Genomic DNA, 17,640 nt, shown 5'->3' on the forward strand with positions numbered 1-17,640 from the left:
TGCCATCTCAAAACAGATCTTACGGGAAAAAAAAATAATATTCTCCTAGTACTGCCCTTTAAGTATGGTTTTCTCTTATTAGAATATAAGCTTCTTCTTCTTCTTCTTTTTTTTTTTTAAAGTAGAAACAGGGCATCTAGTTGGTGCAGTGGATAGAGCACCGGCCCTAGAGTCAGGAGGACCTGAGTTCAAATCTGGCCTCAGATACTTAACACTTACTAGCTATGTGACCCTGGGCAAGTCACTTAACCCCAATTGCCTCACTAAAAAAAAAAGTAGAAACAGTATGGTTCAATCTGCATTCAGAATGCACAGTTCTTTTTTGTGGATGTGGAGAACATTTTCCATCATTCATGAGGTCTTTGGAATTGCCTTGGACCATTGTATTGCTGAGAAAAGTCAAGTCTATCAGTTGATTGTCACACAATGTTGCTGTTACTGTGTACGAAGTTCTCCTGATTCTGCTCACTTCACTCAGTATCAGTCCACTTGAGTCAAGTTTTTCTGAAATCTGCCTGCTCATCATTTCTTACAGCACAATAGTATTCCATTATATTCATATATCACAGCTTGTTTAGCCATTACCTAAGTGATGGGCATCCCCTCGATTTCCAATTCTTTGCCACCACAAAGAGAGCTGTTATAAGTACTTTTGTACATGTGGGTCCTTTTCCCTTTTTTATGTTCTCTTTGGGATACAGGCCCAGTCAAAGGGTATACACAGTCCCATAGCCCTTTGGGCATAGTTCCAAATTGCTCTCCAGAATGGTTGGATCAGTTCACAACTCATTTAAGCTTCTTGAATATAGGGATAGTCTTGTTTTGCTTGCAGTTGTGTCCTAGTGCTTAACACAGTGCCTGGAACATAGCAATTGCTTAATAAATGCTTAAATTAGTTATTAATTAAATAAGGGGTAGCTAGGTGGTGCAGTGTATAGAGTACTTGGGCTGGGGTCAGGAAAACCTGAGTTCAAATTCAGCTTCAGACACTTAGTGGTATGACCCTGGACAAGCCACCTCACCCTATTTGTCTCAGTTTTTTTTTTATCTGTAAAATTATTTGGAGAAGGAAATAGCAAACCACACTAGTATCTTTGGCAAGAAACCCCCAAATAGTATCACAAAAAGTTGGACATGACTGAAATGACTGAACAACAGCAACAATTAAATAAATTAATTTAGATTATTCACTGGAAGGACAAATAGAGAAGCTGAAGCTTTAATACTTTGGCCACATAATAAAATGACAAGATTCATTGGAAAAGACCTTGATGGGTTGGGAAAGTTGGGAAAGACTGAAGGCAAAGGAGAAGAGAATGGTAGAGGATGAAATGGATAAATAGTGTCATGGAAGCAATGAATCTGAGCAGTGACAAATTTCAGGAGATAGTGGAAGATTGAAGGGCTTGGTGTGCTATGGTCCATGGGATCACAAAGAATCAGACACAACTCAACAACTGAACAACAACAACAAATGCTTGCTCTATTTATCCATCCATCCATCCATCCATCCATCCATCCATCCATCCATCCCTCCCTCCCTCCCTCCCACCCCTGGTATATAGGAAAAGACTAAGATATGGGAGATAAGTGCATACTCTCATATTTTTCCTCCACCCCACTCTTTTTTTTTTTTTTTTGCGCGGGGCAATGGGGGTTAAGTGACTTGCCCAGGGTCACACAGCTAGTTATGTGTCAAGTGTCTGAGGCCGGATTTGAACTCAGGTCCTCCTGAATCCAGGGCCGGTGTTTAATCCACTGCGCCACCTAGCCGCCCCTCCACCCCACTCTTTGCTAACCACCTTTGGGCTCAGATCACTAGGGAATGCAGGCTAAGTGTATCCTCAGTGTGCTGGAGAAAGTTCTTCATTCACTCCCACAAGGACGTAAAGCCTACTGTTGCATGTTATTCGCCTTCTAGGAAGGAGAGAATTAGAATTGGACTTTGTGGCTTATAGCATTTTTTCTTCCACTCCCTCCTCCTCCTCTCTTTCTTTTTATTTATTTCTTTTTAAAATTTATATTTTTTATTTTTTGCGGGGCAATGAGGGTTAAATGACTTGCCCAAGGTCACACAGCTAGTAAATGTCAAGTGTCTGAGGCCGGATTTGAACTCAGGTCCTCCCGACTCCAGGGCTGGTGCTCTATCCACTGAGCTACCTAGCTGCTTCCTCCTCTTTTTCTTAAACTGGCACTTTTGCTTTACTTATTTTTGCTATATCTTACCTTTAGATACCAGATTAAGCGTGGCATTTCCCACAGCCAGAATTGGATTCAGATCTGAATAGCCATGACGGCTTATGACATGTCCACCTAAGGACTAATACAAGGGAAATTATTTTTTTCAGTCTCAGTCATTTTACTTGATCATATTTTTATGCATCTGAAATACAAATTCACTCATATACATCTACACGCGCACACAAACACAGGGGCTCCATGATTGTTTATTGAATTGAAGTTGTAGCTTACTGGTTGGTTCTTCTCTTTTGTTTACAAAAGGCTCAACACTGTCCAAAGTGGCAAAAAGAGGACTGAATCTAAGAGTCGTAGACTGCTCTTTGACGTTGAGTGAGGCTTCAGTTTCACTCCTTGTTCCCATTTCCTCATCTGTAAAATGAAGACTCTGGACGAAGGTTCTTTCTATCTCTGAAATGCTCTGGTTCTGAGCCTTTTGCCTACTTACCATAGTAGGGAAGCAGTGGCAGTTTGAGTACCCCTCTTACTACTGCCTGCTTTGAATTTAGAGGGTGTGAGAATATAGGGCAATCTCCATCCCATCTCTGGCCTCAGTGCACAAAAGTTGGGGACCGAGCTGCATCAATGCCTGCCCAATGAGCCTTGTACAAACACCTACTAGTTATTTCACATTACCTACCAAGAATGACCAGCCCCTTTGTTTTGCTTGTCTCTGTTCATTTGTTACAAGGATTTTTTTTCTTCTGGCTTTTAATTGGGGGGAGGGGAGGCTAATAATAGTGATGACAAAAAAGATATGGTTATTGTTTTAAAATGCATGGAAGGGAACAGAAGAAAGTTCAGATGGAAGCACAGACAAGTGAGGTAGTTTTGAAAGTCATGTCTGGAAGTAAATACTTTAAAAAATAAGCAAGTATTGAAATGAATTTTTGCAGTTTTATATACAACTCTCATTTTCCTGTGGAACCTACAGCCATGTTCCTGATCTGTTGTCCAGCCAAACTTCTCAAGTGCTTCAAGAGAGCCTGATATATCCGCGTTTTTTCCTCTGGAAGCTTAGAGACTTCATCAGTCAGGATCTGCTTCACCTGGGCCAGGCTGCAACCAGCCCCTATTGTCAGCCCTGAAAGCAAATTATTTTCATCAACAAAAATGTAATCATTGATTTAAAAAAAAATTAGACCTTAGAGGTTATTTTATTCAAACCCCCTAGTTTACAAATGAGGAGATGCAGGCCCAGAGAGGATGTGACACCCCAGGACACAGAGCAAGTTCGTTGTATGGTTCAGACTAGAACTCAGTTCTCCTGACTTCCCCAGTCCTGTCTTCTTTCTACTTTCCCAAGCTGCATTATGCACAGCTGTTACCCTCTAACTATAGGGCATGAAATCAGTGTGTGATGGGTGGTAAATAAAGATCACACAGGGTGAACTTTGTGGTAACTTGTTCTAGACACAAAATGTTACAAGAGGCATGTTTTATAACACACACCTAAATGAGTGTGGTTTTATTTACTGATTTTGGGAATTGTTGTGCATTTTTAATATAAAAGGTTTGATTTTAACTTTCATTAACAAGGTCAAGTATTCAAATACATAATCAAGAAATTTTTTTAAAAGAAAAATCATTTAAATGATTGTAATCTAAATGATTGATTTTTTTAAAGGTTGTTTAACCTATATCAAATTGCCGACCATTTTTAGAAGAGGAGAAGAAAGGGCAGAAGGGAGAAAAATTCGGAGCTCAAAATTTTGTAAAAATGAATGCTAAAAATCATCTTGACATGTAATTGGGAAAAATGCTATTTTAAAAAAAGTTTCTTTAAGAAGAAAAACAAAAAAACCCCTTATGTTAACTTTTTTTTTTTTTGCAGGGCAATGGGGGTTAAGTGACTTGCCCAGGGTCACACAGCTAGTAAGTGTCAAGTGTCTGAGGCCGGATTTGAACTCAGGTACCCCTGAATCCAGGGCCGGTGCTCTATCCACTGTGCCACCTAGCTGCCCCCTCCCTTATGTTAACTTTAACAAAGTGGTATCAAAATCATCCTATGTTGTGGAAATGCAACTTCTGAACTTCTTTCTATATATTTATCTGGGTTTTGTTGCTGTTATCATTGTCCTTACTTTTACTGTTGTAGTCAGGGTATTTCATCCTTTCCTTCACTTCCTCACTTTGTGTAAGTCTTCCCTTACTTCTTTATAATCTTTGGACAACCCTAACCCAGTTTAATTTAGATTTTGTCCCTGGGACACTGGGCTCTCATAGGTGAGTTTTTCCCCTTATCTTGACTGGTAGGCAATTGTATCAGTTCCCAATCATTTCCAAACCATGTTGCCCATGTACGTGCTCCCTGTCTCTCTTCCCTCCATACCTTTCCTCAAATGCCATCCCCCCCTTCCCAATTCTACTGCCTTTTATGGAGTAGATGACTCCTGGGATACTCTGTGATTTTTTCTGACATTGTAACTATGTTCTATGGGATCTCCTTTGGTATTGGATATTTAAAGAGAAAATACAAGAACTGGAACATTTGCTGTGCAAAAATACAATAGAGAATCAATCAGGGAAGAAAAAAAGGATCAGTAAGGGCCTAGTTGATATTGGCTAACAAAAAAATTATAGTGAGCTTGTCCATTCAGAAATTAAAAAGAGCTCAATAATGAAAATCTTTCATCATTTTATATGAACTGTTAGGTTAATATAAGTAAAGTTATTGTTTGGCAGCCTTTTGGCTAACCTGATACACATGAGTGACCAAATTCAGTTATTCAAATGAAACAATCTATTTTGGGTCCTGAGTTATGTCACTGGGTTGCCTCCACTTCCCTTTGACCTATGTAGATATGTCACCTTACAGGTAAAATTTTCTTAGTGTCCATTCATATTTTATTCTTTCCTTATTACTTTGTTTTTTATTTTTTGCAGGGCAATGAGGGTTAAGTGACTTGCCCAGGGTCACACAGCTAGTGTGTCAAGTGTCTGAGGTCAGATTTGATCTCAGGTCCTTCTGAATCCAGGGCTGGTGCTCTATGCACTGTGCCACCTAGCTGCCCCCTCTTTCCTTATTACTAAACCCATTTTGATTATGTCCTATTGAGATTAAAGGTATATTTCTTGCTGTTGTGACAGAAAGTAGTTTTTTCTCTTAACTATATCATGGAAACCACTAGAGGTCATCCATACTTTAATTTTGGGGACTACATAGCAAAATAGATCCATAAAGATGACTTCCATGGAGGTCTGAGAATAATAGTTCACAATCATATAGCCCTTTATGGTTTGCAATCCTGGCAAGGCCTTTCAATTTAGTTTAACTTGGACCTATGTGGACACAATCTAAAAAATTTATTATCATCACTAAAATCCTGGACAAACCAATATTCAGTATTCGGGTGACTATTACTCTTTTTCATTACATTATAGGTTCTGTAAGGTCAGGGATTGCAAACTTCCACTTAATTTGCTCTTTCTCATGACGTCTAATGTAGTGGCCCACTGATGGGTGTCACGATGGATCTATAGCGTTTGCTCATTCTTGGTTTTTTGCCATGTCCCTAGTTTTACAAATAATGGAATGTCAAGAGATATTTCTTTCTTCAGCTCACATCAGCCCCCAACACCTCGGGCATTTAGAGTTGGGCATTGGGATGAAAATCATGAGTGACCCTAGGTTTTTAAAGCTCAGTGCCAGGGATGATCTTAGTACCTAGGCAGGAAATGGAGTACAGGGAAAATTTTGGACTACCTCAGCAGCAAGCATTGATTGCGCTTGAGTGGGGCCCTTGCTATTAGTCACTCTTGTCTTTAGGAAAGAGCCTTTAAAACTTGTTGGGTGAGGGGGTGCCTTTATCAAAAGCTAACCCAGAGTCAGAGCCAAGATGACAGATTATCAGGAAGAAGTACAAACTCTCTCCTTACAAGTTCTTTACATAGACCTAAAAATGCATCAGACCAAGTTGTGATCAGGCAATCCAAGGGGAAAAACATATCACAGTGAGCCATATTTATGACCCAAGTCTTCAAAGGGAGAGAGGCAAAGAAGCCTAAAGTGGGGATAGGGATCTAGCCAGGAATAACACTGTGGAGCATTATAGTGTAGGGACAGGCTGTGCATAAGGGCAAAATGAGTTTCTAGATCCAGCACAAAGGCACATGGCCTTGTGTAGGGTATAGGAAAAGCTTCCAAATGGAAACTCTGTTACTCACAACACAGTTCTGAGTCATGGGTCCTGGGTGAATGGGAGACTTTCATCTAGGGTGGCATTCCAGGGAGAGGAGTGTTGTGGCCCGAAGGCTGTGTACTAAGCAGGAAGCAAGTTCAGAAGCAAGTAGCAGGTGGGTTAACTGAATATGACCCCAGGAGCAGAGTGGGATTTCAGTTCCAGCCTCCAGACCAATCTGCTACTTGTAGAGGAATAGCCAGGGCAGGAATCCCAGAACACAGGAGAACTTGCTTTTGTCACTCTGAGTCCACAGAGCTTTCCAGCTGACTGTGGCTATGTTAAGCAGAAGTTTACTGGTACTTGATCAGACTTTGCCCTGAATCAGACTATTTGGGGAGCTCTGGAAGCTCTCAGGTTCCTAGTTTCAGCTGTCTCTGAGATCCTTACTTGCCAGGTGGCACAGTGGATAGAATATTGGACCTGGAGCCAGGAAGACCCGACTTTAAATAAACACTTAAACACTAGCTATGTGACCTTGGGGAAATCATTTCACTCCTTTTACCTCTGTAAAATGAGGATGATAATAGCATCCTAGGGCTGTTGTGAAGATAAAATGAAATAATTTTAAAGTGCTTTACAGGCCTTATTGTGCTATATAAACACTAGCTATCATAGAATAAAACACTTAATATTCTAAGAAAACAACAGTAAGAACTTAGAGGATACAAATTCAGCCCAGATATTCCTTCTGGGAAGTAGGTTAGAAAGAATGAGCAAATAAACAATAACAACAAAAAAGAATCCCACTATTAAAAAACTATTACAGTGACGGAGACAAACACAATATACAAATTCTAGAGAGTGATTCTAAAACATTTATAAGTAAAGCCTCAAAGAAAAATATAGCTTGGACACAAGTTCACCTAGAATTCTTGAAAAAGCTAAAACAAGAGTTTTAAAAAGTTTAAAAAATATTTTTACTTCATTTGAAGTAAGAATAGTAGAAGACAAACTGAAAAGAAATAAGAATTATGGAAGTAGGAATGAGAAAGGCGATTAACAGCTTGGAACAATAGATACAAAATATTACTCATGCAACAAATTCCCTGAAAATTAGAATGGACCAAATAGAAACCAGTGACTCCATGAAAAAATAAGAAATATTAAAACAAAGTCAAAAGACTAAAAAAAATAAAAGAAAATGTAAGGCATCTTATTTTTTTAAAAAAGCCAATTGACCTAGGAAACATTGAACAGAGAGAATTTAAGAATCATTGGACTACCTGAAATCTATGACCAAAAAAAGAAACTAGATGTTACATTTCAAGAAATTACAAAAAGAGAACTGCTTATGTCTCTTAGAACCAGAGAGCAGGGGCAGCTAGGTGGTGCAGTGGATAGAGCACCAGCCCTGGATTCAGGAGGACCTGAGTTCAAATCCGGCCTCAGACACTTGTCACTTCCTAGCTGTGTGACCCTGGGCAAGTCACTTACCCTCATTGCCCTGCAAAAAAAAAAAAAAAAAAACCAAAAAAACAAACAAAAAAAAACTTCCCATAACATTATAGCCAAAATCTAGTTTCCAGCTAAAAAAAAAAAGATACTGCAAGTGGTTGCAATGAACTCAAATACAGAGGAATCACAGTCAAGATTATGCAAGATTTATCAGTAAAACCATTTTAAAGATGGGGAGAGTTTGGAAAGTGATATTCCAGAAGGCAAAGTATGTAAGCTTAAAACCAAGAATAACTTATCGAGCAAATCTGAATATAATTCTACAGGGGAAAAAATCAGATTTAATGAAATAGAGGACATTTCTGATGGAAAACTGGAGCTAAAGAACTAAAAAAGGTAAACTGATTAATATGGGGAGGAATATGGATGGTGACTCAGCAAAGAAGATGGAGATAGAGGCTTCACAGAAAAGGTGACACTTGAACTAGGTTTTGAAAGAAGATGACTCTTTGAATAGAGAAGGTAGATTGTTATAGTTATTTTTTTTTTAAGGAAAGGATGCATGAAGCTACAAACACACTTGGCTGACAGTTATTACCAATAAGAGACGGTAAAAGATCAACAATGGGAAAGGTGATATTACAAATCTGACTAAATCTGTAAAAAGAAAATCAGAGTACACTAGGGAAGACATCCAAATGTTCTTCAGATTTAGTAAAGCTACCTTGGATTTTTAAAGCTTTATGCCTGGTTAAGTTTATTCTATAATTATTACTCTTTCCTTCCTAGGGTTCCCATTGAAGTTTGGTTTTTTTTGTTTTTTTGGTAGGGCAATGAGGGTTAAGTGACTTGCCCAGGGTCACATAGCTAGTAAGTGTCAAGTGTCTGAGAACAGATTTGAACTCAGGTCCTCCTGAATCCAGGGCCAGTGTTTTATCCACTGTACCACCTAGCTGCCCCTCCACTGAACTTTAAAGGCCAGTTTCCTATAGGACTTGTAGAATGACTTTCCCTTAAATTCCCAGTAAACATTTTTACTGTAAATAAAACAGTAGAGCTGATACGATATGCCCATAAAGGCCAAGAATGAGATAAGTGTAATTGTGAAAATAAAAACTAAACTATCAGGACCACAAGCACGCTGTATTCCAGTGTAGTCAGGCAATGTAGGAGGCAGAAAATTCAATGTGCTGAGTCAATGTCCTGGCTCTTTAGTCAGAGAAGGAAATAGCAAGTTTGAGGCCTGGTGGATTTGATGAGAGCAGGACAGCTCTGTAGGTAGATAATAATACTTTTGATCCAAAGAACAAGTGGGATAAGAAGTTATGAATCATCACAGCAGTATTGATTTCCAGAAGTTATCATGTCGTGTGGTCATCATCTTGAGTAATATTCTACCAGGAAAACTAGGAACTCACCATCATTTGTATTAGTCACTGTACTTAGCTCAGAAATTCTGGCTGGGGAGAGGAGAACGGGATGAACATGTCCTTGAAATTTCATAGCTGGTCCTAAAGGAGGAACACATTTCAGAGAGGTTAAAGGGGAAAAAAGTCATTTTCTTAAGGTGAGATTTTAGCATAAAATGATGTAGTGGGAGACAAAATGAGCTTTCAGTTCTTTTTCTTTTCTTTCTTTCTTTTTTTGCAGGGCAATGAGGATTAAGTGACCTGCCCAAGGTCACACAGCTAGTAAGCATCAAGTGTCTGAGGTTGGATCTGAACTCAGGTCCTGCTGAATCCAGGGCCGGTGCTCTATCCACTGTGCCACCTAGCTGCCCCTTCTTTTTTCCTTAATTAACAAGAGTTTCATTGTCACAGACTAAGCAGGTATCAGAGATCTCAACTGCCCTTGAAATTAGGCCTCCTGAGGTTACAATTTATCCCTTCCACATTGTGATTTTCCCCATGATGGCTTTAATATTTTGTGGGTCAGCATAAGAAATTAAATGGGAATTTTTTATAGGAACTTTGCAGAAGCCATAGATGACACAGGCCAGCAGATGACAGAGAAAAAGTTTAGAAACCCAGAAATGCATAAAATTGGTGTGTAGTGTTATATGGTATCAACATATTTAATCTTTTAATACCGCAATAATTCAGAATTCTTCTCTATTACAAAGGGAAGGCCAAAAGCTTTTGTGCAGATTTTCCAGGTCTTGGGGCCACTGAGCCTCTAACTGCTGTAAAGTGGAAGGGAATAGCTGTAAAGCCCTCCTTTCATATCTAGTCCTTGTGTGACCATGAAGGAATTATTTAGTGAGCTCAGCTATCAAATGGGCATAATAAAACTTCTAGTATTCATCTCACTAGGTTGCTAGAAGGAAAGTGCCGTGTCAATTTTAAAGGCTACATGGATTTGCAGCTCTTTGGTTGTTGTTGTTGTTATGGTGGTGGTGGTGGTGGTGGTATTAGTGTTGGTGGTGGTGATGATGATGGGGCTCAGCCTACTTACCCACTGAGGTGTTCCCCATGACAAGAGGAGATTTAGGGTATTTTACTTTCAGCTCCAAGAGTTCCTTTAAGGTTACAGGGGAAATCCAAGTGACCCTCTCACCATAGAAAGTCAGAGTCTCTTTATTGGGATTTTCTGCCATTCTCTGTGGGAAAACAACACGCAGGGTTGTTACCTTTCTAATTAGATTATATGGTCAGTGATCTTCTATACAATTTCAGGAACTCTCCAGCCTTGCAGTGCTCCCCCCTCCCCTCCCGCCTCCCAACCCCTCAATGGCTGTTCTCTGAAATTCAACCTTCAGAATTTCATCCCTTGAGCTTTGAATGTCCCGACATTTTCAGAGGGCAAGAGTTAAGGGGGCTGGGGCAGCTAGATGGCGCAGTGGATAGAGCACTGGCCCTGGAGTCAGGAGTACTTGAGTTCAAATGTGGCCTCAGACACTTAACACTTACTAGCTGTGTGACCCTGGGCAAGTCACTTAACCCCAATTGCCTCACTAAAAAAAAAGTTAAGGGGGCTGGAGTGGAGAGGACAGTCAGCTGATTGATTAAGGAGGAGGTAATATATCAGATGGAGAGCCCTGGGTACACAGCTCAGCAAGGGTCCAGTGAAAGAATCTCTATTAATGAAAGAATGCCAAAAGATGATGCTCCTGTCAGTCAACAAGCTTACTATGTGCCAGGTACTGCTAAGTGAATGGCAAAAATAGTGCCTCCCCTCACGAATTTGCATGTCATCCTTGCGCAGGAGCCATGCTAATGTTCTCTGTGTCGTTCCAATTTTAGTATATGTGCTGCTGAAGCAAGCACAAATAGTGCCTCCCCTCAATCAGTTCACATTCTAATGGGGGAGATAATGTGCAAACAATTATGTATGTATGATTTAGATAGAGGGCAAATTGGTGGTAATCGCTCTTTAAATTTTTTTTTGGAAACTGAAATACATTTTAATATAAAAAATGAAGGCAGCAATTTATAGCTGAAAAGAGACATTTCCATTTGGGGAAAATCAAAGTGTTACATTTAAAAAAAAATGAAATTAAATTTTGAAAATGAAATGGTTACCTGGACAATGCAGATCAAGAGATCAAAGATAATGGATCACACATTATTAAAAGGAAATCCTCATCTGCATCATGAGCTCTCCTTAACGTCTATTTGTTTTTTACATATATTTTGGAAATTAAAATTCTCAATAAAAAATAATAAAAAATGTCTAGTGGCGCCTCTTTTTAAGTAGACTTGAACATTTTGGTAGACATTCAAGTAGCTTTTTTTGGGTAAAAAGATTTTTAGATGACTCCGTTGCTGTCTGCACGATCATTTCCCCTTTAAGCATCTCCTCCTCCTTATCTTCCTCCCCTACTTCTTTCTCTTCCTCTTCCTTCTTTTTTCTCCTCTGCCTTTCCATCCTTTTCTCTTCCTCCTTTTTCTTTCCTTCCTCTTTCTCCTTCTCTTCTTTTTTTTTCCTCCTCCCTTCCCTCTTCCTCTTTTTTCTTTTCCTTCTCTTTCTCCTCCCTCCTTTCCCTCCTCCTCTCCTAGAGGTAATCTACAAGGGAAGCTCTAACAGTGAAGTGGACAGGGAAAGCCCTCTTGTAGAAGGTAGGATATGAGCTGAGACTTACAGAAAGCTGTTAAAGGCTAAAATTCTAGCTCAACTGTCTAAAATATCTAATGAGTGGTCGCCAATAAATTATAAGCTTTAGCAAGAGTTAGACTTTTAAGCATTTATTAAGGAGAATAAGAATTTGGTAAAGAGAGAGAGAAAGACCTAGATTCCTATTTATTAAAGGGAGAGCACATTTCTAGCTCCCTTCTCTGCTGGAGTCCTCAGGAAAGAGAGCGAGTCAGAGCACCCAGCTCTTCCTTCTTCCTCCCACTAGCAAATGTCACTTCCTGACGCCAAAGAAAAGACTCCTGGTCTTGCCCTCAAAGACCTTCACTTCATGGGCGGAACTCTTCTACAGTAAGTCTCCAGCAGGTGGCGTCATTCCAATCGTTACAAAGCCAAAGAAGCCAAGAAAAGGAAACGAGGAGGAAAAGCACTTTAGGCATGGGATGGGCATTGTATGAATGGACAGTGGAAAGGCACGGGGCCAAGAGACAGATTCTAATATGTAAGAAACAACAAGGAGGTCAGTGTCTGTCACTGGACTGTAGATTGTAGGTTGTGTGTAGTGTGTAGAGAGGAGTAAAGTGTACGCAGACTGGAAAGGTAGGAAAGGGCCAGTTTGTAAAGGACTTTTAAGGTCAAACAGACTATATTTGATTCTGAAGGTAATAGGGAGCTATTGGAGTTTATTGAGTAGGGGAGTGAAATGGTCAGATTGGGGCTTTAGGAAGATCACTTTGGTAAACATGTCAAATTCCCTTAAAACCACAGAGGTTCTCAATTTCTCTCTCTCTCTTTCTCTCTCTCTCTCTCTCTCTCTCTCTCTCTCTCTCTCTCTCTCCCTCCCTCCCTCCCTCTTTCTCTCTCTCTCCCTCTCCCCCCTCCCTCCTTCCCTCCCTCTCCCCCTCCCTCTTTTTCAGTCTTTCTACGTATGTATATACTGCATTTCAAAATAATTGATTTCATTTGCATTTTATCCACTTAAAAACATTATTTGGAGAAGGGTTGCACAGGCTTCAATAGGCAGTTGAAGAAGATTAAGATCCTCTGTCCTAAAGCTTCTGAATAGACACCCAATGGAGCAGCTTGCCCTGGGGGAGCTACAGAGCATGGTTATTTATAAATTTATGATATTATCAATTGTACAGGAAGATAAATGAGGATGATTCCATCCAACTGAATTTGCCCTGGTGATAGGTAAGCAGAAGAGAGAAGAGCAACAAATCTCACCAAGAGTTCTGGGGGGAAAATGAGCTCCTGGGTGGGGTCCAAGGGCTGGAACTCCTCTTTTGTGTATAGTTGGGTGCAGATCTTTAAAAAGAAAGTAAAGTTGTGGCATTTAAATACTGATCTATGGGAAAGAAAGGTACTGTTGTTATGCTAAATAGGCAAAAAGGGGCAGCTGGGTGGCACACTGGATAGAGCACTGGCCCTGGAGTCAGGAGGACCAGAGTTGAAATCTCACCTCAGACACTTACTAGCTGTGTGACCCTGGGCAAGTCACTTAACCCCAATTGCCTTAAACATCTGGGGCCATCTCCAGTTGTCCTGATGTATATTTTGCCACTGGACCCACATGGCTCTGGAGGAGAGAGTGAGGTTGGTGACCTTGCACAGCCCTCCTCCCTCACTTAAATCCAAGTCACTGCAAGTCATGACATCACCCTGATGTCATGGTCCTCTTCCAGAAATAAGAACAAACAACAATGAATAGGCAAAGTGAGAAATACAGAGAAATCCCTTTGCCCTCTTGAAGAGAAAGTTCAAAATCCCAGTGAGATCTTACAAAACAGGGGCAGCTAGGTGGCGCAGTGGATAGAGCACTGACCCTGGAGTCAGGAGGACCTGAGTTCAAATCCGAACTCAGACACTTAACACTTACTAGCTGTGTGATCCTGGGCAAGTCACTTAACTCCAATTGCCAAAAGAAAAGAAAAGAAAAGAAAAGAGATCTTATAAAACAAATGCATCTTAGATGAGAAACTCGATAGTAATAAGAGCTAGGAATTATATACTGTTTTAAGATTTGCAAACCGCTTTACTCTTATCTTGTGAGATCCTCCCTCACAACAACCCCGGGAGGTAAATGCAATTATCGTCCACATTTTACATATAAGGAAACTGAGGCAGATTGGTTAAGAGACTTGTTTCAGGGTCACAAAGCTGGGAAGTAAGTGTCTAAAGCCTGATTTAAACTTAGATTTTCCTGGCTCCAGATCCAGTGCTCTACCACCTCGACCACCTCACCTAGTCCATAATAAAGGAATGTAACTGCTAGGAATGTGATAAAAAAGAGAAATCTTCTTTCTGTGTAGCCCATTTTACATACTGTTGAAGTGTCTACACCTGTTGTTTTTATTCAAAGGTAAACAAAATCTCCATCATTATCAGGCCTCCTTCCTCAGACCCACAGGGTTCTGCCCCTCACTGCTCAGTTTAAGTAGCCAATATGAGCAATATCTTCTCTACTGTCTCTCAAAGGTCTGAGAAAAGTGCAGTGTCTAGAGTTGAAATGGACTTCAGAGGTCAACTACTCAACCCCTTCCCTGCACACTTAGGAAACAGAGATGCAGAGGAAGTTATAGAGGGACTATAAGTATAGTGTTGGAAAATTTGAATCCAGGTCTTCTGACTCCTAAGACAGTGGTGCCCTTGCCACCAAACCATGCAATTTTTCTCTCGCAGGTCTCTTTAGGTTTTAGAACACAAGCTTAGGGGCAGCGAGGTGTCACAGTGGATAGAGCACCGGCCCTAGAGTCAGGAGGACCTGAGTTCAAATCCAGCCTCAGACACTTAACACTTACTAGCTGTGTGACCCTGGGCAAGTCACTTAATCCCAATTGCCTCACCAAAAAATAAAAAATCAAATAAAAAATAAAAGAACACAAGCTTAAAGACATATCAAGCAATAATCAATTTTTATAGCATAAGCTTAAAGATGGATATCGATCAATAAACCATGGTAACTAACATTTATTGATTGCCTACTATGTGTCAGGAACTGGGGCAAGCACTGAGTATACAAAGACAAAAACCAAACCAAACTCCAGTCCCTGTAAAAGTTATTTATGAATAATCATCTAAAATAAAATAATATTCATAGTGATGGAGGAAGTTAAAAAGAATGAACAGATAACCTATCAACTGTAGCTAAAAAGGATTAACAGATAACCTAAGATTTGATCAATAGTAGCTAAAAGGGCTAACAGAGAAACCAAGGTTTCTTAGAGTAACCAAGAAGGTTCATCCCTATCAATCAATGCTATCAACAGAGACAGTAACCAGGGACCACTAACCATTAATAGCCATTAATATTCCTAGGTGACAGGACACCTAGAAACCAGATCTTTTTTTTTTTTTTTAGAAACTTACATTCTTTTTTTTCTTTCTTTTTTTTTTTTTGCAGGCAATGGGGGTTAAGTGACTTGCCCAGGGTCACACAGCTAGTAAGTGTCAAGTGTCTGAGGTCAGATTTGAACTCAGGTCCTCCTGAATTCAAGGCTGGTGCTTTATCCACTGAGCCACCTAGAAACCAGATCTTAAAGTAAAGAGATATCATAAACACAGAGACCTTCTGACTCTGACAAGTTTAAGCATGTCTTTAGGAACATGTGCAGAAGGACCAAATGTGTCCTTAGGTTCACCTTATGATGTTTAAACCGCCAAAACACACCTCCAAGGAAAAAGGTACCCACCTTGGAGGTTGCCTTAGGACCCCAAGAATTCCAAATCAGGATAAGCCCTCCCATGTATCTCCTTAAGGAAGGCATTGGGGGCAGCTAGGTGGCCCAGTGGATAAAGCACCGGCCCTGGATTCAGGAGGACCTGAGTTCAAATCCAACCTCAGACACTTGATACCTACTAGCTGTGTGACCCTGGGCAAGTCACTTAACCCTCATTGCCCCGCAAAAAAAAAAAAAAAAAAGGGATTAAGATAACGAGGAGATAAGCCTGCTTTTTCTCACTATAAATATAACTATTCTGGGCAGCTAGGTGTCAAAGAGGATCAAGCACTGGCCTTGGATTTAGGAGGACCTGAGTTCAAATCCAGCCTCAGACACTTGACACTTAGTAGCTGTGTGACCCTGGGCAAGCCACTTAACCCTCATTGCCCTGCCCCCCCAAAATACATACATACATACACATACATATACATATATATGTATATACATACACACATGTATGTATATACATACACACACACACATATATAAAACTATTCTTCCCCCTATTTTAGATACTTATTTCCTTGGTGTCTCCCTGTGGTCTCACAGTATTTTAATAAAACTTGGGAAACTGAGTCACTGAGTCTTGTAATTCTTTGGGGCGCTTCACGATGAATTTAATCAGTTAAATCCATCCCCCACAGCAATATCATCTGACAGACAGCTAGATCTCCTGACTGTGACATAGTTATCTCTTTGTGCTGGTCCAGTTTCTTTGGAAATGCAACCTTTTGGGACAAGGCAAGATCCCTTTGATAAAATGGAGGAACTAACAGGACCCTTCATTTAGAGTCCTGCTGAGGATTCCCTGCCATAGATCTGGTATGAAATGCTTTGGGGAAGGACAAATTGCCATCTAAGCATCGGCTGCCCTGGGCTGTGCCCAGATCGACATAGTGTGACAAGGAGGGGACATGGGTGGCTGCCCCGCCATCCTCCATTGAAGGTCATAAAAGGATCTTGTCTCCGGCAAAGTTTCAGCAAAAGGTCACCCGGGGCTATTTCATCACAACTTTCTCCCGCCTGGTGAATTTCTCCAGTTTTGAGTTGTTGCTAGGAATTCATTTCTATGAATTTGGTTATGCATGAATTCCACCCTGGTTAGGAGCAGAATTCTTTCTCCACAATCTCACTTAGTAAGGTAACCAAGCCTCCTTTCCCTGGAATGATTCTCAACCTTGTTCTTGTTGTTGTGTCTTTTTTTTTTTTTTTTTTTACTTTTTACCGCAGTCATCTCCTACTCTTTGTGACCCTATTTGGAGTTTTCTTGGCAAAGATACAGGAATGGTTTGTCCTTTCCTTCTCCAGCTCATTTTACCAAATATATCAGATGAGGAATCCAAGGCAAACAGGGTTAAGTGACTTGCCCAGGGTCACACAGGCAATGAGTGTCTGAAGTCAGATTGGAACTCTGGAAGATGAGTCTTCCTGACTCCTGGTCCAGGTGCTCTAACCACTTCGCCACCTAGCTGCCCTATTCTCACCTCAGGTCCCATTAATTGCCTCTAATCAATCTCCAACCCCAACATGTACCAAGATTCTAGTTCTTGGGAAACAGAGTGGCAGTGTGACATAGTGGATGCAGCAAGAGTCAAGAGACCTGGGTTTGAATCCTGACATACTTTTAGATATGAGGTCAAATCTCTTAACCTTATCAACAAAATGGCAGGGGCTGAGGCAGGTGTGGGGGGTGGGGGGAAGATAAAGTAAGGTTAGGGTAGGGAGTGTCATTATACTCCAAATCTCTAATCCTACTATCCCTCAGGCTACTTTAATTGCATCTAATTACATTCCAACACCACAGAGATTAGGCATCTGATATATTTGGTTTGGACAGAGGTAGTATAGCAGATGGGTTCAAATCCTTCTCTTTTAGCTCTTTGACCACCTTACCTTGGGCAAGTCAGTTACTTTTTACCTTCTCTCCATACAGAATATGTGACTTACTCAGGATGATTCAGAGGGTGTCAGAGGCAGGATCTGAACCCACATCTTCCTGATTACAAAACTAGCACTTCATTCCACTCCTC

General features: G+C 40.5%; 1 protein-coding gene and 1 non-coding gene across 2 annotated transcripts in view; both read right to left on the minus strand.

Moving 5' to 3' along the window:
• Nucleotides 1–17,640, minus strand: part of LOC122747176 (aldehyde oxidase 2-like) — a 154,754-nt gene that overhangs the window by 119,090 nt on the left and 18,024 nt on the right. The window contains exons 9-14 of the mRNA XM_043993364.1: nucleotides 17,529–17,531; nucleotides 13,116–13,196; nucleotides 10,272–10,416; nucleotides 9,236–9,328; nucleotides 3,171–3,322; nucleotides 2,227–2,320 (exon numbers count right to left, since the gene is read on the minus strand). Coding sequence (XP_043849299.1) covers nucleotides 2,227–2,320; nucleotides 3,171–3,322; nucleotides 9,236–9,328; nucleotides 10,272–10,416; nucleotides 13,116–13,196; nucleotides 17,529–17,531 — 568 coding nt within the window. The remainder of the gene's footprint in view (nucleotides 1–2,226; nucleotides 2,321–3,170; nucleotides 3,323–9,235; nucleotides 9,329–10,271; nucleotides 10,417–13,115; nucleotides 13,197–17,528; nucleotides 17,532–17,640) is intronic.
• LOC122752158 lies at nucleotides 10,977–11,083 on the minus strand. Its single transcript, XR_006355954.1, has one exon. It is a non-coding gene; the product is annotated as a U6 spliceosomal RNA (small nuclear RNA).

Source organism: Dromiciops gliroides, chromosome 3 (genome assembly GCF_019393635.1).
Source record: "Dromiciops gliroides isolate mDroGli1 chromosome 3, mDroGli1.pri, whole genome shotgun sequence".
Classification (NCBI taxonomy): domain Eukaryota; kingdom Metazoa; phylum Chordata; class Mammalia; order Microbiotheria; family Microbiotheriidae; genus Dromiciops; species Dromiciops gliroides.